General features: G+C 41.4%; 1 protein-coding gene across 3 annotated transcripts in view; it reads right to left on the bottom strand.

Annotated features, from left to right (window-relative positions):
* The window catches only part of TBCD (tubulin folding cofactor D), a 265,482-nt gene that overhangs the window by 120,901 nt on the left and 123,559 nt on the right, over window positions 1-21,022 (bottom strand). For all 3 annotated transcript variants that reach the window (XM_075903520.2, XM_075903522.2, XM_075903521.2), the window contains exon 16: window positions 5,907-5,964. In XM_075903520.2, the coding sequence (XP_075759635.2) occupies window positions 5,907-5,964 (58 nt within the window). The remainder of the gene's footprint in view (window positions 1-5,906; window positions 5,965-21,022) is intronic.

The raw sequence follows: 21,022 nt of genomic DNA, 5'->3' as shown, positions 1-21,022 counted from the left end.
AACAGATTTTAAGTTACTGATGTTACCAATTAACAAATTTAGTGTATTAGCAGCACAAGTGTACATAGCAATGTGATTGTATTTTTTCGTTAAGCATTGATAAGAATTTCATCATTGCTACAGCATTAACAGTGACAATGGCACCAAATTTTTCAGTGCCTATTTCTGTCATTATTTCTTCCATACAGAATGCCATGTACTCAGCAGTATGGCATTCAACATTGGTTGCCACTGTCTTATAAAACACTGGTTGGAATATTGATATAATAAAATTTATATCAGATTCATTTCTTCGGTTGCTCCAAGCATCACACTGCAGTGCAAGAGAAGAGGTTTCAGCAATTTTTGTTTTTATAAGCGCATCAACACATTGATATTCAGCTTCCAAAAGTTTGTTAGAAAGTGTGTACCTGGATGGCATCTTATAAAATGGTCTTAATTTTTGCATGAAAGTAATCCAATCTTCGTTTTCAACCAGTGAAAGAGGCAATCCCGATAAGAATATAGCTCATGCAAAAAATTCATGCAAAACTTAGTTTCCAGTTTCATTCATAGAATCAAAGTAGCGACTTATAGAGTGAGACACCTTGGCTGAACTAGATGTGGAAGGTGGTGATATAAATTCACTATCACAGTGTTCTATAGATGCTGATGCAGTTGATGGTTGAAGTGATCTACTTCTGGACTCTGAGAATTTTGTTGCCTTTTCCTTGATGTAAGCAGGAGTCTTCAAACAATTGGAAATATGCTCTCTCATCCTTGTCGCATTTCCGATGTATTCATCCTTGTAGTACTTACATTCATATAACACTTTGTCTTTAACTGTTTTATGAAGGAAATAATCCCACACATCACTTTTAGGCTTAGTTCTTCTTTTCATACTGATAAAAACACAATTACACCTTTCACAAAAGAAAATGTGTGTGCCTCTTTATATACTTTTTGTGATGCTTTCAGAAAGTTCCATAACAGTCAGAATTCCTGACTCATGAATGTTCTAGAAAGTTCCATAACATCCTGGAATGTTCTATAACGTTCTCAAACTATCCTGAATAATCAATCAGGGTGTTCTAAAAGTTGAATACAATAAATTATTTCAAGATTAAATGAAAAATTAGAAAATTCTCAACAATTCTCAGGAAATAATCTTTTGGAGAATATTCTTGTTCTCGGAGATTATTCTCCAGAGAATATTCTCTCCTCACATCCCTATCCTGGATTGTCATTGCTCATTAAAAGTGCTGTCATATGGGTGGAAATCGGGTAAATATTGTGTTTTATTAATACTAGGAAAACACTTAAATGGGTCCTGTGTGTTGTGTAGTTTTGCCTTAATCTTTGTCAGGGATGGTACTTGGTCCTGTTGCGAAGGCAGGGGACTGGACTCGATGACCTTTCAAGGTCCCTTCCAGTTCTAGGAGATAGGCAATCTCCGTTTTAAAAAAAAAATCTTTGTATTCATGCCTTTCAGTGTGAAAAAAAGCTATTTGCATATATATATTTGCATGCATATGCAACCACACTTAAGTTGCAGCCCTCAGCATGTGCTGTGAGGTATCATTGTGGCCCTTGGGGCTTCCAATGTTGAGTAGCCCTGCTTTATATAATATACTACATTTTCAGTGAGGAACCACGTTAAAATCATGTTTTCAAGCTGTCTGCTAGTAAGTAGACAAGGACAGCAATACAGGCAGTCCCCGGGTTACGTACAAGATAGGGACTGTAGGTTTGTTCTTAAGCTGAATTTGTATGTATGTCGGAACTGGTACATATTGTAGGGGAAACTCTAGCCAAACATTTCTCCAGAGCTCAGTTTTATTCTCCCACACCTCACTTCCCTCAGTCCTTTATTCTCAAGCTGAGGTGTCTGCTGAGAAAAGCCGCTCCGCGTCTCCCTGGTCTGCTGGGGGGGGGGGGGGGGGAGGCGCTAGCTTCACGTCTCCCTGGTCTGCTGGGGGGAAGCAGCTAGTGCGGGGTTGCCTCACCCCGTTTGTAAGTAGGGATCCAATGTAAGTCGGATCCATGTAACCCGGGGACTGCCTGTACAAAAATAAGCAAATCATTATATTTTAATTTGTATCCATTTGAAATACAGAAAAGCAATCCCCACTGTGCCTTATTAGTAAGTATTGTTCTAGTCAGTATTAATTTTGGCACCTTCATTCATAGTTGAACTATCAGTTCTACTATTTAGACCCAATCATAGAACTTTAGAGAGGAAAAACCCCATTAGAATACCAAGCAAATTATCTGCAAAAAAAAGGGCACATACCCTGAAAAAAAATTATTTAAGCATATCACTTTTTCCAAGGCTTAAATGGACCAGTTTAGATGCAGAAATTGCTGTGGGGATCAATATACAATTAGTACAAAATGTTCATTCAGAAAAGAATGCTGGGAATCACTTTGTTCTTGAAATTACTTAATTAGCATCAGTAGATGAACCATGGGTATTAGAGCATTCATACAAAATTCTATTTAGCTGTGCACTCAAAGAGGCAGTCAGGTCGAAAAATAAGTTTTCATCATTTATACTACCTGTTTGTTTTTTGTAGATTTCTCGGTTTGAAAAATGAAAATTAACTAACTAGTTTCTAGACAATGTCACCCTTCGTGCTTTTTTCTTCAACAATACTTGGAATAAAGATGGTGCAAACCTTTAATTCCATACACACACCTTACTGCAATAATCTAGGACTTGGAAATTAGTCTAGTACAATGCCTTCTACATGGGGCAACATGTTCTGACTATACAGAAGCTGAAACTAGGGCACACGCATACTTGCCACCCACTTGTTGATGATTACGCAGGGAGCACATTATACCAGTACTCTATGCTCTTGCTTTATGAAGTGTAAGGTTTTGTTTTTAACCTACAAAAGGATCTGGTCACATAGACAATATCCAGATGATAATGTGGCAGCTTCAGTCAGCAGCATGAGCTTTTAAAAAGAGGGGGACTATAGGAGACAGAAATGGTATCAGAGGGCATTTGCTGCGAGGAGTCTTCCTTGGCTTTGGAATACATTAGCCAATACGAGAATAGAGGGGTTTTTTTTTAAAAAAACTTTCTGGATATGCTACAAAGCCCATCATTTTGAGGCACTTGGAAAGCTAGTTCCTGTGAGGGACACAGAGTTTGTTGATGGTTATTTTTAGGTCTTGTGTTATTCATACGGACAGCTTATTAACTATGTTATAGGTTTTTAACTTTTGCATGAAATATTGTTTGTTCTAGTTGTTATAAGCTCGAGACGCCTTCCTCAGGGCTAGGATCTTTATAAGGAAGTAAAAAAAAAAATCTAATCAAGTTATATATACACACTAGAAGATTTACCTGGAATTGCTCGGGTCCTTATCTCAAATAAGTTTCGTTTTTTTCATTTAAATCATTGTGCTGGGGTGGGGCTGGAGATGAGGGGGTCAGTATGTAAGCTGTCCTGGGGAGAGTGTACTACCCCCGTCCTCTCTCATTGCAGCAGCTTGGGGACAGGTAAAAAGCACCTGTTCATGGCTTCTGCAGCTGTAGCAGGTACAGCCACAGAAGAGGTGCATGTCCCCCATCTGGGGGACAAAGACAGACAAACAGACACACAAACTTTCCAAAATATAGAATAGACAGCTGTCCCTTTCTCCACCCCTATCCTCTCCTGGCCCAATGGAGTTATAGCTGTCCTAATCCCCATCTCTGACCCCTTACTTCTCTGCTATGGTCATTCCACAGTAAAAAAGTTTCCCTTCTTCCAGACACCTCCCTTACCATTTTATGAGAAACCGTCAAATTCCAGACACATCCTATTGTCTTGGCACAACCAAACCCTGGCCTTCCTTGAGTTATGATAAGCGAAAGCTGCCTACTAAATTTGGTGGCCCTAGCTCTTACCATTTAGAGGATTTCTTGAACAAGCAGACACACAGACAGATGGACAGACAGACAGGCACCCACTTCTAAAAGATATACTAAGAGTACATAATTGGTTTAGAGTCCAGAATGACCTAGACAAATTAGAGGATTGGTCCAAAGAACTCTGATGAGGTTCAAAAAGGACAAGTGCAGAGTCCTGCACTTGGAAGGGGAGAATCCCAAGCATTGCTATAGGCTGGGGACTGGCTAAGCAGCAGTTTGACAGAAAAGGACCTGGGGATTACAGTGGATGGGAAGCTGGATAGGAGTCAACAGTGTGCCCTTGTAGCTAAGAAGGCTAATGGCATATAGGGGTGCATTAGTAAGAGCATCATCTGCAGATCTAGAGAAGAGATTATTCCCCTTTATTTGGCACTGGTGAGGCCATATCTGGAGTACTGCGTCCAATTCTGGCCCCACACACCCATTACAGAAAGGATGTTGATGCACGGTAGAAAGTGCAGCGTAGGGCAACCAAAATGATCAGGGGGCTGGAGCACATGACTTATGAGGAGAAGCTGAGGGATTTGGTCTTATTTAGTCTACAGAAGAGCAGAGTGAGGGGATTTGATAACAGCCAACAACTACCTGAAGGAGGGAGGGAGGGTTGCAAAGAGAATGGAGAGAGGATGATCTCAGTTGTGACAGATGGCACAATGAGGAGCAACAGTCTCAAGTTGAGGTGGGGGAGGTCTAGGATATTAGGAAAAATTATTTCACTATGAGGGTGGTGAAGCACTGGAATGGGTTACCTAGGGAGGGGGTGGATTCTCCAACCCTAGAAGTTTTTAAGTCCCAGCTTGACAAAACTTTGGCTGGGATGATTTTGTTGGGACTGGTCCTGCTTCTAGCAGGGGGTTGGATTTGCTGGAATTAGATCTCCAAGCATAACAAGCATATCCTAGCCTTCCATCTCCTCCCAACCCCTGCTTGAATATCATAACTTCTCCTCCATGGACTTCTTCCTTCTCAATAGTCAAGTTGTCTCTTCCTATCTTTTTGCCAGCATCAGTGTCCTGCAGACAGTTTTCACAAGACACTGTTCATGGCTTTGTAAGCTCATCCTATCCTAGTTACTTACAGTGGTGACCAACTTAAACAGCCTACCTCTTCAGAAAGAGCTCCATGTTTATAAGGCATCCTCTATCTTTCTACATAAATGAATTTTTAATTTTATTTTTGTTGTTAGAAAATGACAATGGACATACAATAGAATTTCACACCAGATGTCACATAGATAGCATAGAGTTTTATATCTTAGTAGTGACCCTTATGTATAGTACATAGTATATATTACTAAACAGCTCTTTCTGAAACTGATTGTATTTCACTATGGAAATGTGGTAATAAAAGCTCATATTTTAACTATGGAGCCATTATATCAAAAGTAAAGCCATGGTATTTATATTTTAATATGCACTCAGACTATATTCTGTACAGTTTAATAAAGTACTTACTGTTAAATATATACAACATTTTGTTTATATACTCTAGGGCTGTGTTTACACTGGCACGTTCTTGCGTGAAAACAGCCGCTCTTGCGCAAAAACATGCTGCCTGTCTACACTGGCTGCGTGTACTTGCGAAAGTAAACTGACGTTGTACTGTAGAAAATCAGGGCTTCTTGCACGAGAACTCTGACGCTCCCTCTCAGGAAGAAGCCCTCTTGCGCAAGAGCTCTTCCAGAAGAGTCCAGGGTAGACAGGCAACATGAATTTCTTGCGCAACAAGTCCCTATGGTTAAAATGGCCATCAGAGCTTTCTTGCAGAAGAGAGCATCTACACTGCCATGGATGCTCTTGCACGAAAGCACATCTCGTGCTCAAAAGCACATGCCAGTTTAGACACTCTCTTGTGGAAGAGTTTTTGCACAAGAACTCTTCTGCAAAGGAGTTCTTGTGCAAGAAGCTGCCAGTGTAGATGTAGCCTAGTTCTATAAAATTAACTTATATTGCAAGTAAACTATAAAGAACATTTTAAAAAGACAAGGCCAATAACTTACAGAGGCAGCTCTTCTGCAGTTAATATCACGGTCAAAAACTGCAGCTATTATCAATGCACTGGGGAAAAAAAATACAGTGACTAAGTAATGAAAATATAAAATTAACAATTTACAAACATGTCAACATGTAACCTTCCATTTGAATATCCAGTATTCACTGGAAAGACATTACAAGTTCTTAATGCAAATCAGAGTTTTAGTTTAATCAGAGCTGACTTGCTAACTAAATATCTCCCTGTATTCGTAGAAGTTTTTCCCACATTTGGAAATTAAGGAAATGTGCAAGCAGCAAGTCCTGTTCAAACACAATTCACATTACTTTGTAGTAAGCTGGCAAATGAGATATTATACTGTGACAATCCACCATATGGACACATTACTAAACAGATCTTACAAAGTTTTTATTGTCTGTAGATGAAAACTTTAATAAAAGAATATCTGATAAACAGAAAACTGTAAAGGCATATCTACTCAATTTATAGTATAGAGCTGTTTCAATTTAAATACCTACAACCAGAAGACTAGAGTATTAAAGACAGACGTTAGACCATAGGCAGTTTTAGAGGGTGTAATATCTGCAGTTTCATAAGATTTCATTAATAAACAGTGTCTGAGAGTTTCTGATGAATAGAGGCTACACATGCGCATGACTATATTTTAAAGAGTGAATTTATTTGCCCCTTTTGATACACTGAATAAGAACAAATGCACATCAAAGACAGATCACTAGGGAGAAAATCCAGAGACATGATTAGGCATAGTTTAACTTTGCATTTCCTACAGGAGTGTGAAAACTGACAGTTAAAACCTGATTTATGCAACATAGGCTATTATTTCACATAGGTAATATTTCACGGTTCAAAAATGACCAAGCTCTCTGCGAACACTGGCCAACGGACAGCAGGAAGTTAAGGGGAACACAAACTGAGAAAGCCAGAAGCTGAAAGGAAATTCACAATAGACTTGCATGAAGATATTAATCTCATGATGTCATCAAACAACCATGTATTTGGAGTACTCACTATCAGAGTTTCCTGTAAAAGATTATAGCACTATTAAAATGCATTGCTGTGTATATCTAATAGCTTCAATCTATTTCCAGCTGAGAAAAATAAGATAGACAGGAGTGAGGCATGAATGAAGAACGAAAATACACAGAGAATTTGATCTTTTTTTTTTTTTTTTTTTTTTTGAAAAACTCTTACTGCACTCAGTAAGAGTGAAAGCTAAGGAAATACATTAAATATGTTCCTAATATAACTTTTCTACATTCATCCACTTTTTCATCATATGTGGGTTTTATACACATTATCATTTGGGGAACAAGAAAGGAAATTTGAGGGATGTGTGTTTTTTGGTGCAAGCAATTCTTTAAACACAAAAATGTATACAAAACAGTATGAAAAAAATACTGATAAAGAAAAAAAAATAAATTTCTGTTTCAGGCTTCCAAGAAGTTAAATATGCACCATCACGTGGTCAAAACAGCAACTGTAAATCTTGAAATATTTTGACAGTGCCTTTTTGTGATACAAACTATCCAAGCCTGGCAGTTCTGGGTAACATATGTTGTTCTTAACTGAACTGTGGGATAGTTTTGCTCTAACATTTACAAACTGGATATCTGTTTTAGCTTTTAATTATCTATCCTCGGTTTCTTTTCTAACAATGGTACCAGTAAAGAAATTAAGCAAATCTATAAAAAAACTGACATGTCATTTTATTCTCTCAATAACTTTATAATTAATATGTGCTATTCTTAAATGTGTAAGCAAACATTTCATCTGCCAGCTTGAGAACTAGTCCTGTTCTTTCTGTTTTTATAACAAAAAGGGGAAATGAACTAATGAAATAAATTTGAAATCTGATCAATTCCAAAAAATAGAAATATTTTGATTTCATATTTTGAATTGTAGCCAGTCTTTGTGGGTTTATCATTCACTTTTTAAAAAAAGAATCCTCTCCTCTCTCTGTATGAAAGACCAGCATACACAAGAGGAAACTGACCTACCAGTTACCAAACATTCTAGAGGAACCATAAGAACATAAGAATGGCAGTACTGGGTCAGACCAAAGGTCCATCTAGCCCAGTATCCTGTCTACTGACAGTGGCCAGCACCAGGTGCCCCAGAGAGTGTGGATCGAAGACAACGATCAAGCAATTTGTCTCCTGCCATCCCTCTCCAGCCTCTGACAAACAGAGGCCAAGGACACCATTTTATCCCCTGGCTAATAACCTTTTATGGACCTAACCTCCATGAAATTATCTAGCTTCTCTTTAAACTCTATTATAGTCCTAGCCTTCACCGCCTCCTCTGGCAAGGAGTTCCACAGGTTGACTACACGCTGTGTGAAGAAGAACTTTATTTTATTAGTTTTAAACCTGCTCCCCATTAATTTCATTTGGTGTCATCTAGTTCTTCTATTTAGGGAACTAATAAATAACTTTTCTTTATCGGCCCTCTCCACACCACTCATGATTTTATAGACCTCTATCATATCCCCCCTCAGTCTCCTCTTTTCTAAACTGAAAAGTCCCGGTCTCTTTAACCTCTCCTCATATGGGACCAGTTCCAAACATCTAATCATTTTAGTTGCCCTTTTCTGAACCCTTTCCAAGGCCAAAATATCTTTTTTGAGGTGAGACCACATCTGTACACAGTATTCAAGATGTGGGCATACCATAGTTTTATACAGGGGCAGTAAGATATTCTGGGTCTTATTTTCTATCCCTTTCCTAATAATTCCTAGCATCCTATTTGCCTTTTTGACCGCTGCTGCACACTGTGTGGAAGTTTTCAGAGAACTGTCCACGATAACTCCAAGATCTCTTTCCTGATTTGTCGTAGCCAAATTAGCCCCCATCATACTGTACGTATAGTTTGGGTTATTTTTCCCGATGTGCATTACTTTACACTTATCCACATTAAATTTCATTTGCCATTTTGTTGCCCAATCACTCAGTTTGGTGAGATCTTCTTGGAGTCCCTCACAGTCTGCTTCTGTCTTGACTATCCTAAACAGTTTGGTATCATCCGCAAACTTTACTACCTCACTGCTTTCTCCAGATCATTTATGAATAAGTTGAAAAGGATTGGTCCCAGGACTGACCCTTGGGGTACACCACTAGTTACCCCTCTCCAATCTGAAAATTTACCATTTATTCCTACCCTTTGTTTCCTGTCTTTTAACCAGTTCTCAATCCAAGAAAGGACCTTCCCTCTTATCCCATGGCCATGTAATTTATACAAGAGCCTTTGGTGAGGGACCTTGTCAAAGGCTTTCTGAAAATCCAAGTATACTATATCTACTGGATCCCCCTTGTCCGCATGTTTGTTAACCCCTTCAAAGAACTCTAACAGATTAGTAAGACAGGATTTCCCTTTACAGAAACCATGTTGACTTTTGTCCAACAAATTATGTACTTCTACATGCTTCACAATTTTATTCTTTACTATTGTTTCGACTAATTTGCCCGGTACTGAAGTTAGACATACCGGTCTGTAATTGCCAGGATCGCCTCTAGAGCCCTTTTTAAATATTGGTGTCACGTTGGCTACCTTCCAGTCATTAGGTACGGAAGCCAATTTAAAGGATAGGTTACAAACCATAGATAATAGCTCAGCAATTTCCCATTTGAGTTCTTTTAGAACCCTTGGATGAATGCCATCCGGTCCCGGAGATTTGTTAACATAAAGTTTTTCTATTTGTTCCAAAACCTCCTCTAATGACACTTCAATCCGGGACAGTTCCTCAGATTCATCACCCACAAAGGACAGTGCAGATTCGGGAATCTCCCCAACGTCCTCAGTCGTGAAGACTGAAGCAAATGGCTTTATCGTCCTTGATTGCTCCTTTTATAGCTCGATCATCTAGGGGTCCCACAGGTTTTTTAGCAGGCTTCCTGCTTCTAATGTATTTAAAAAACATTTTGTTATTTCTTTTGAGTTTTTGGCTAGCTGTTCCTCAAAATCTTTTTTCGCTTTTCTGATTAAATTTTTACATTTGATTTGACAGTGTTTAGTTCTCTTCTATTTATCTCACTAGGATTGGACTTCCACTTCTTAAAAGATACCTTTTTGTCCCTCACTGCTTCTTTTACATGGTGGTTAAGCCACGGTGACTCTTTTTTAGGTCTCTTGCTATGTTTTTTAATTTGGGGTATACATTTAAGTTGGGCCTCTATTATGGTGTCTTTAAAAAGTTTCCATGCAGCTTTCAGGGATTTGGCTCTAGTCTCTGTGCCTTTTAATTTCTGTTTAACTAACCTCCTCATTTTTGTGTAATTCCCCTTTTTGAAATTAAATGCCAGGGTGCTGGACTGCTGAGGTGTTCTTCCCACCACAGGAATGTTGAATGTTATTATATTATGGTCACTATTCCCAAGCGGTCCTGTAAAGGTTATATCCTGGACCTGATCCTGCACTCCACCATTAAGTACACTATACACTATCGAACTGCTACTCAGTGTTCTTCAGTTCTAAGCATGTGAAACAGAATTTATTGCCCCCTTTTAATTGCTGTTATCACAAATCAAGCCTTTCTCTCTGATCATAGTTGTGTGGTAATCCTTTTATTAAGAATTTTTAACCCATAAAATTATATTAATGAACTGTTTCAGGTGACTTTATATTTTAAATAAGTTCATACACACTCTGCCGTGATATGCAGTGAAACTAGCAATGAGAAATCTTTCTAAGATTAAACATGTTTAAGGTGACTTCACCTGTTTGCTTTCATTGTGAAGGTTTATCTGACACAATGTAAAGGAACAGTTCATGTCAAATTAAGTGGGATTTTTTAAGGCAGGTAAAGAAACTTGCCTGGACTTGTTTGCAACTTATCTGCACTTGGTCTCTAACAGGTAAAGCAAAGAATGGTTCACTCATTTGATTCTCCAAGAGACACCTTTTGTAGCTCCTTGAAGTCTATTTAGTTTTTTGTTACAGTACAATCTTTAGATTAACTTAATTTGACTATTAGAAAGAACTGAGTTGGAATCCTTAATTATACTTTGGTCCCAAGCAGTTCTGGCAGCACATGAGAATTTAGCAATGTCTAACTTGAAAAGGCACCCAATATTAAAAGCATCACTTCTTGAAAAAAAAATTTTTCAAGAGGCCATAGCAATGCCAGCTATAACACATGAAAACTATGTTTATTTCAATAAATAAATCTCTTGAGCAAATACTATTCATAGAGATCATAACAAGGGGTTTAAATGCAATGCACTGTAAATGTCTAAAAAGAGAATAAGTGATAGCATTTAAATTCAAGACCCAATAGTTGTGGGATAGATTTTGCACTTTCTTCTAAAGACAGTATTCAATCAACGAATAGGTATTTGTACATGGACATTATTCTAATAGTTTCATCCCGGCACAAGATGTAGCTCAAAGCAATGCTGCAAATTTCCTGATTCTCCAGTACAATCTTGCCCTGCAGCAAGCTACCTCAGTTTAGCCAATAGCCACACCCTCTTTTTCTTCTCACCACAAACAACATACCACCCCAGGGAAGACTAAACTCCCCACTGCACCCAATATTTGTACAGTACAATGCTATGTTGAATAGGGAGGGAGAAGAAGGGGAGACAGTAGTCAGTAATTCCAAATTAGCAAAATAGGCACAAATGAACTCTTTTGAATGAACACACAAGTTTAAGAACTCATGTACTGATCACTCATGTCGTTTTATTTAGGCATGTACAGCAGCTTCTTAATAAAGAATCTACTCCTTTGATTTTTTTCTGGGGGTATAAGAATAGAATTACCTCACTTGCCTTACAGTTCTTAAATTACACACTACTGTATTTGCGCTCTCCGAGTACACATTCACTAGTTATACGGAAAATAGGAGGTGGGGGCGGGGGATTGTTAAATGAAGCATTATAAACAAATGGGAAACTACACGCAAATATTCCAGAAGATAAGGCAGTCCTGCAATTAATTCAGAGGATTACTTAATTTTTAATTATTCATACTCTCCTGACAATTTTCTTTTCATGTTGCATGTGGGCTTGTAGTTTGGATAGCAAAGGGAAGGGTTTGAACCACTGTTCCTTTAGAAACCAGTTAAACCTGATTTAAAAATAATAAACACTCCAAAGGGCACTTCTGTTGGTTCAGATACCAAAATAAAGACAAATAAAAATAGTCAAGATAAGTATCCAGATAAAAGTACTATAATTCTGAGGAAAGGACTTTGTTCACCTAACATTGTGATTAGTTACAAACAGTAGTATTAAGGTCACAGTAGAAGTAAATAATACATGTCCTAATGGCACCTTAATAAATCAGTCACATGAGTATGCTGAACGACACTCATTAGTAACACAGCGTGTATGCACACAAAAAGGCAGCGACAAGTCACCATTTTATGAATGAAATAATTTTTCCTGTATAGAAAAAACATTCTTATAAAGGAAGATTATTAGGTATTTTTGTTAAAACTAATTTTAACACTTGTGAAAAATAATAAATCTAAGTCTCCTATTTAACTAAAGACCCCTACAGAAGAGGTGGCTACTCACCTCGACAGTAACTGACGTTCTTAGAAATGAGTGTCCCCATGGGTGCTCCAACACCGAGCCTCAGACCAGAGATTTCATAGCAGTGTCCCTGGGGCAGCACCTCACACTGTTAGGCTGCAGGCATCGCACATGCACGAGCCTCTTCTTCCCTCTCTCCCCCCCAGACCCACTCCTCAGTTCCTTCTCTACCCCAAAACCATGGCTTGAGAAGGCCAGGATCCCCAATTAGAGGGAAGGAAAGGGGGGGTTGTGGAGCACCCATGGGGACACTCATCTCGAAGAACGTCAGTTACTATCGAGGTGAGTAACCTCCTCTTTGAGAGAGAGAGAGAGAGAGGGGTCCCTGTGGGTACTCCACGGCACTTTCCCTTTAGGAAGGTAGGGACTTCAGATCTGGCAAAAAAAACGGTGGAAAGAACCGCCTTAGCTAGTTTCAGTTACTGCTTTGCAAATGTGTGGTCAGAGGACCACATGGCAACTGTGCAGATGTCTCTTACGGGTACTTTACAGAGGAATGCTGTCAAGGTAGCCATGGCTCTGGCTGAGTGTGCCCTTATGCTATCTGGAGGTGGCACATCTGACTGTGCATAGCAAAGCTTGATGCAATCTGAGATCCAGTGGGAGAGTCTATCTCAGAGAGTCTCTGTGATGAGACGGCCTGGTCCTTACTGTGGTTTGCTATTGAAACAAATAATCCAGGAGACAGCTGGAATGGTTTTGTTCTCTGCAGGTAACAGGAGAGTGCTTTGCGCAGGTCAAGGGGATGCATTTTTGTCTCAAGAGAGTTGGCATGTGGTTTGGGGAAGAAGGTGGGAAGATGTATTGTCTGGTTGATGTGGAAGGATGAGTGTACTTTGGGGAGGAATTTGGGATGGGTACACAAAGTTACCTCGTTTTTAAAAAGGGTGATGTATGGGGGATCCGCCAGTAGGGCTACAATCTCTCTTACCTGTCTGGCCGACGTAATAGCTATGAGAAAAACAGTTTTCATGGGCAAGTATAATAATTAGGTGGTCACCACTGGTTCAAAAGGCAGTTTGATTAGAGCATTCAATACTAAATGCAGGTCTCCCAGTTGCATTGATGGACTGATATCTAGATAAAGTTCCTGCAGGCCCTTTAAGAACCTTTTGGTGAGTGAATGAGCAAATATGGATAAATCGTCTATCTTAGAATGGAACGTAGTAATAACCGCAAGGTGAACTTTAATGGAGCTTATTGCAAGGACCGCTTGTTTAAGGTGCAGAAGATAGTTAAGAATGGTAGGTAGGGAGGATGTTGAAGGAACCAGCTGGTGACGGACACACCACATTGAGAATCTTTTCCATTTCTGAAAGTAAGTCTTGCAAGTGCTCTGCACCCTACTGTGAGAAGAACCATTTGTACTTGCTGTGAGCAGGTCAACTCTAGGTCAGAGAACCATCCAGTAGTCACACCTTCAGGTGTAGTGAGTGGAGGTTCAGATGGCTGTAGTGGGAGCCTGAGTGAAGGAGATCCCTAATGCAAGGTAAGTGGATCAGTGATGCGTAAGACATTGCCACTAGGAAGAGAAACCATGGCTGGTATGGCCATGCTGGTGCTATAAGTATGAGATGAACCCTGTCCCTCCTTATCTTGTGAACTACTCTGTTCAATAGGGGTATAAGAGGAAACACGTAGAATTGGTGACACGTCCATGCGATGAGGAAGGCATCTCCCACTGATCCCTTGCCTATTCCTGCCATAGAACAGAACAGGAGGCATTGGCTGTTGGACTGCATGGTAAACAGGTCTATGGTAGGATGACCCCACCGGCAGAAGATGTCCACCAATATGTGCGGGTTTATTTGTCACTCGTGTTCAACTGGGAGGGCTCTGCTGAGTGCATCTGCTATTGTATTCAGGGTGCCTGGAAGATGCACTGCGGTGATAACTGTGTTGTATTTTAGGCACCAGTTCCAAAGCGCGCAAAGTGCTCGAGATCGGGCTCTGCCCTGATAATTTATGTAAAACATCACGGCAATATTGTCTATGTACAGTCTGATGCAGCTGTTGATGATGAATGGGAGGAATCTGACGCATGCATTCCTGACTGCCCACAGTTCTAGGACCTTTACGTGCAAGCTCTTCTCAGTGCTGAACCACAGGCCCTGGCAGGTATGATGTTGTAAATGGGTGTCCCATCCTGTACAAGATGCATTTGTCGTCATGGAGATGGATGGTTCTGGTGGAAGGAAGGGGACTCCAGAAACAAAGGTTCCGTGGGGTCAGCCACCAGGGCAAGGATTCCTGGAAGGGCTAGGGATTTGGATAGCAGACGGACATTGGGTTTGTACACCTGTCCCAGCCAGCTCTGTAAACATCTCATGTGGAGAAGGGCATGGCTGACTACGAAGTTGCAGGCTGCCATGTGCCCCAACAGCCGAAGGCATTCGAGTGCTTTTGTGCAGGGGCTGGATCGTAAGGTATTTACTGAGGCAACAATTTTTGGAAACGTTCTGTAGGTAGGGATGCGGTGTCCACTGTCGAATCAAGGCATGCTCCTGTAAACTGTATCTTTTGTGTAGGAGAGAACATCGATTTGGTTTCGTTCACCTGAAGGCCCAGGTGTTGGAATAGGTGTCTTGTGACCAACAGAGAACGGCAGGAATCGTTGTGAGAGTGCAACTTGAAGAGACAGTCATCTAGGTAAGGAAATATGATAATTGTTTCCTCAGCTATACTGAGAAAACCCCCAGCATCTTTGAGAAGACTCTTGGGGCCATAGAGAGTCCAAATGGAAGCACTTTGTATCGGTAGTGCTGAGTATCTACAATGAAATGAAGAAAACGCCCGTGAGCAGGGTGGATAACAATGTGAAAGTATGCATCTTGCAACTCGAGGGACGAAAACCAAGCATCCTGTTCAAATGCTGATAACATGGTAGCAAGTGGTACTATCTTGAATTTTTGTTACTGAATGAATTTGAGGGCTCGAAGGTCTAGAATGGGCCTCCAACCCCCCCCAACCTTTTTTCAGTCAAGAAGTAATGGGAGTAGAACCCCTTTCCCTTAAATTGTGTGGGGACCGGTTCAATCACCCCTATGTGTAAGAGGTGTCTACTTCTTGTTGAAGAAGGATCTCGTGAGAGTGGTCCCTGAAAAGGGACGGGGAAGAGGAGTGGAGAGGGAGTATGGACACAAAGGGAATAAGTTAGCCTTTTTCAGTTATCTGCAGGTCCTATCTATCAGAGGTTATACGTTGCTAGTTGTTGAAGAAGGGCAACGATCGATGCTGGAAGAGATTTGCTTGCGTCAATGGTGTTGGAATAGGTGAGAGGCTCTCCAGACCCTGGACCTGATGATCAAATCTGCTTGTTGGATTGCTGCAACAGTTGGGAATTGGTAAAGGGCAACATCGTTGGTTTCTGCCTCTGTTCTGTCGCTGCTGGTCTCGTCTATTGTAGTGTTGTGCATACAGAGGGTATCGAGGCCTCGGGTATGGTTGTTACCTATATTGCCTTCCTGTGCTTGGTTGTGGATCCCCAAAGAACAAAGCTTCATTTTGGAATCTTTCATGGAGTGGAGAATTCAGTTGGTGTTAGCTGCAAACAACTTCTGGCTGTCGACAGGCAAATCTACTGTAAATTGAATCTCTCTGAGGAATGGAGCGGAGCTAAACCATGATGCCCTCATTACTACTCTTTCCTGGGACAGTGATCTCTGTGATGTTAACACAGCGGGACAGTGCTCAGATTGTAAAAATGGTGAGTTGAAAGTGGAGGAGACTAATAAGTCTCTGTGCTGAGTGTAATGCCCAACAGGTGTTGTCGGTGCCCTAGTGGGAGGTATAGAGGCTGAGGCACTGAATCATGCCTCGGTGCTCAGGGCAGTTGTGCCGCATCAGGCGCCTCTGTGGTGGCACCTGTTAATGTGATTGGCGCCATGTTCTCATGCTGCATCAGCAAGATCGTATCAGTGCCGGATGGTGCTGCAGCTAATGAGACAAGCAACTTGAAGCCTGTTGCCTCAGAACACTATTTAGCACATATGCACTGTTTGTCTCCGCTGGGGGCTCCAGAGATGCCAGCAGCGTCATACATGCTAAGAAGCGGTGCCACCACTGCTCTCGCCACTGGGCATGAGGGAGAGGGCCGCTTTGGTGCCATAGCCCCCTGCGGTGCTGATGATGCTTGCTTTTTGGAGGGCTTTTTGGATCCCCACTGCTTAAGATCCTCGGGCTGCTGGCCCAGATCAGAGGCTGGTCTAAGCGAGTTTTCCAATAAAAATAATTTGAGGCGGAGGTCTTTCTGCGCCCAGGATTTTAGCTTTGCACGATGAGGGTATTTCTGACAGATATGCTGCTCTCCAAGGCAGTGGACGCATCGTGAATGACCATCCAATATCGGAATATGCTCTTTACATGAGGTGCAACGCTTAAACCCAGGTAATCCAGGCATGCCCATGGAGCAGTCAGAGACTGCTAATCCAGGAAAGGATTAACTGGGAGAAAAAGAAAAAAAAAAAACCTTATACTAATCTAGATTTATTTATTTTTAACTAATGAAGTAATTAACTGAATAACTATTTAAAACTCACTAACTAACTACAGGAAACCCGTGCTTTAAAACAGCCCGAGTTGCGACCCCCCCCCCCCCGCACTTACAACCATTTTTGTAAGTGTGGAAGGGGCCAAAAAACCCCAACTTACATCCTCGGCCAGCATTTATGATGGTGCACAGTGCATATCATAAATGTGGGTTCGAGTTACAACGCCCCTGACTTGCGACGCTTCACCAGGAACCAATCGCATCGCAAGTTGGGGGCCGCCTGTACTATAATGAATTTAACTGGTTTTAAGAAGTATAATCATGTAGATGTGAAGAAGTTAAGGAGCACTTGCTGAGTCGGTCGGTAGCCAGAGGCAGGAGAGAAGGGACTGGGGGGAGGGAGTGGGCTCCACACATGAACGATGCCTGTAACCTAACAGTGCGCGACTGCTGGTGCGCTTCTGCATGGCCCTAAAGACACTGTTATGAAATCTCCGTTCTGAGGTTCTGTGGCGGTGCACCCACAGGGACATCTCTTGAAGAACAGTAGGTGACAGAGCTACCTTCCCCACATTGTCCTACCAATGTAGAGTGGCTCAATTAAAAATACTCCCCTTTTTGCCAATTGGTAAGATATTATCAATTCTATCAATGATCTTCATTAGAAGTAAAGGGAATGCTTATTCAAACCAGGAACACTTTAGCTACCAGTGGAGGGTAAACACACAAAAAAAAACAAAAATAAAAAACATAACCTGAACTGGTAATGGGGTAGAAATGAAGTTCAATTACTATTAATGATATTAAGTGAAGGTTAATTGACTACTCGAGCAGTCAATGGAATTTCCATTGACTATTCAACTAGTCAATAGGCACTTCTGCATTCCTCCTTTGAAATGTACAAGAACCCCTGCTGGGGCTCTTGCACATTTCAAAGGAGGAATGCAGAACTCCGCATCCAGCGGGAAGTCCTGCTGCCTCTGGGCTGCACGTGGCATCCCAGCTTTGAAATGCACATGAGTCCCCAGCAGGGGTTCTTGTGCATTTCAAAGCAGCAATGCAGCATGGAGCTCAATTTGAAATGCTGAGCTCAGCATGGAGCCCGATTTGAAATGCTCAGAAGTCCCCATGCTAAGCTGCAGATTTGAAATGCCACACGGAGCTGGGGTCAACTGGGGACTCCCTAGCTGATCCCGGGCTCCGCTCAGCATTTCAGCGGGACCCAGGATCAGCTGGGGACTCCCCAGCTAACCACGGGTTCCAGTTCCAAGGAGCATTTCCCCAGAACCCGGGGTCAGCTGGTAACTCCCCAGTTGATCCCGGGTTCCGCGGAAATGCCATGCTGGAGCCCAGGATCAGCTGGAGAGTCTCCAGCTGACCTCGAGCTCCACAAGCAGCAGTGCTACACAGCTGACCCCGGCTCAGCTGTGTGGCACAGCGCCTTTGAAACAGCGCCTTTCAATACACTTACTACAATATGATACAGTACACTTGCTATAGTATAATACAATATGACTACCACCTTGTCCTTTAAGCCTAATAACTACCTATGTTGCTACAATCTTTCCAGTACAGTAGTATGTGAGTACCTCCATCCAGTTAATGAGTTTTAAAGGACTATGAAGGATCACTTTTTTAACCCTCACCATTCAGAACAACAGTATTTATGATGTAGAATTCATGTTTTAAAAGATCAAAGTACAGCATTTTAAAATAGAGGGGGTTAAGTAAGCTAACCAGTTTTCTTTTTCTGTGATAATTTAGCTTCTTATTACAGAGAAGTAATGCGTTTCTCCTGTGTAACTGAACCCACACCAAACATGAAGTTCTTTGTTCTAAGATGCTGATTTTCACATTTTCAAATGTTAGCCAACAACTTGCTTGAGGCTAAAGTCTGACTCTTATTAAAGTGAAATAGCGACACACCTAAGGCTATATTTAAAACAACAAAAGGTGAAAAAAGGTGTGTGATTATTACATTGGCCCCTAACCAAAGTGTGCTGACACAGTAGGTGAAACTGTGTGTCATGCTGTTTTTGAATTCTTATTACCTGTTTCTACTCAAAGTGACAACTTTACCTCAGAGAGCTCATTCTAAGTTGTTATACTCAGAAAAAAAATACTGACAAATCAACTACAAGAATTTTTCATTATTACAGGACGAGCACTAGATGGAGTATACCTCTCAGCTATGCTAGCCAACTCAGCTTACAGCTATTTGTGTGCAGTCTATCACTGTTCAAACCAGTCCAGACCCTCAGGAATTTCCTCAACCTCCTCCCACTCATCTGAGGTTGGTTTGAGCTAGCATAGAATCATAGAATCCTAGGATTGGAAGAGATCTCAGGAGGTCATCGAATCCAACCCCCTCCTAGAAGCAGGACCAATCCCAACTAAATTATACCAGCTAGGGCTCTCTCAAGCGAGGACTTTAAAACCTCTAGGGTTGGAGATTCCACCACCTCCTTTGGTAACCTATTCCAGTGCATCATCACCCTCCAAATAATAGAGGTCTTAATAACCAACCTAAACCTCTCCCACTTCAAGCCACTGCTCCTTGTTCTGTCATCTGCCACCACTGAAAACAGACTCTCTCCATTCCCTTTGGAACTTCCCTTCAGGTAGTTGAAGGCTGCTATCAAATCCCCCTTCACTCTCCTCTTCTGAAGACTAAATAAGCTCAAATCCTTCAGCCTCTCCTCATAAGTCATGACTCCAGTCCCCTAATGACTTTTGTTGCCCTCCGCTGGACTGTCTCCAATGCATCCACATCCTTTCTGTAATGGGAGCCCCAGAACTGCATGCAATAGTCCCGATGTGGCCTCACTAGTGCCAAATAAAGGGAAATAATCACTTCCCTAGATCTGCTGGCAATACTCCTACTAATGACAAGAGCACACTGTTAGCTCCCAGCCAGCTTCCCATCCACTGTAATCCCCAGGTCCTTTTTTTTGCCAAACTGCTGCTAAATCAGTCGGTCCCCAGCTTCTAACAGTGCTTGGGATTCTTCCATCCCAAGGGAAGGACTCTATACTTGTCCTTGTTAAACATCATAATATTTCTTTTGGACGAATGCTCCATTTTGTCCCAGTCTCTCTGGACTCTATTACTACCATCCAGAATAGCTACCTCTTCCCCTAGGTTAGTGTCATCTGCAAACTTGCTGAGGGTGCAATCTAGCCCCTCATCCAGGTCATTAATAAGGATGTTGAACAAAAAAGGCCCTAGAACCAACCTTTGGGGTACTATGCTTGATACCAACTGCCAACCAAACATCTAGTCTACCCATTGAGCCTGATGATCTAGCCAGCTTTCTATCCACCTTACAGTCCATCTATCCAGTCTCTACTTCTTTAACTTACTGGCAAGATTACTGTGGGAGATCATATCAAAAGCTTTGCTAAAGTCAAGATCTATTATATCCACCTCCTTCTCCATATCCACAGAGCCAGTTACCTCATCACAGAAGTCAATCCGGTTGGTGAGGCATTACTTGCCCTTGCATAGAATCCATGTTGACTATTCCTGATCACTTTCCTCTCTTTCAAGTGCCTCAAAATGGATTCCTTAAGGATCCCCTCCATGATATTTCTGGGGACTGAGGTGAGGTTGACCGGTCTGTAGTTCCCTGGATTGTCCTTCTTCCCTTTCTTAAAGATGGACACTACATTTGCCTTTTTCCAATCATCCAAGACCTCCCCCGATCACCACAAATTTTCAAAGTTTCAAAGTATCAAAATGGCTCTGCAATCACATCAGCCAACTTCCTCAGAACCCTCGGATGCATCAGAGCCGTCCACATGGATTTGTGTATGTCCAGTTTTTCTAAATAGTTCTTTCTCCATGTAGGGCTGCCCACCTCATTCCGACTTGGTGTTAGTATTGTAGGTACAAGTGGTGGCTTATCTGAGTCTCATCTTTTATTAAAAGGAATGACTTTAAAGCCCTTCTGAAACAGTTTCCATTAAACCTGAAAGCCAAAAGATTTGTTTTTCTTTTCCAGTCTGGTCAACTAGAGCTTATTCAGCTCATGGCATCCTTAATAACTTTACCAAGGTTCTGCCAGTTCCATGCCAT

Source organism: Pelodiscus sinensis, chromosome 20, assembly GCF_052426305.1.
Source record: "Pelodiscus sinensis isolate ZL-2025 chromosome 20, ASM5242630v1, whole genome shotgun sequence".
Taxonomy (NCBI): Eukaryota; Metazoa; Chordata; order Testudines; family Trionychidae; genus Pelodiscus; species Pelodiscus sinensis.
Note: the sequence above shows the minus strand (reverse complement) of the source record. Positions and strands in the feature narration are given on the sequence as shown.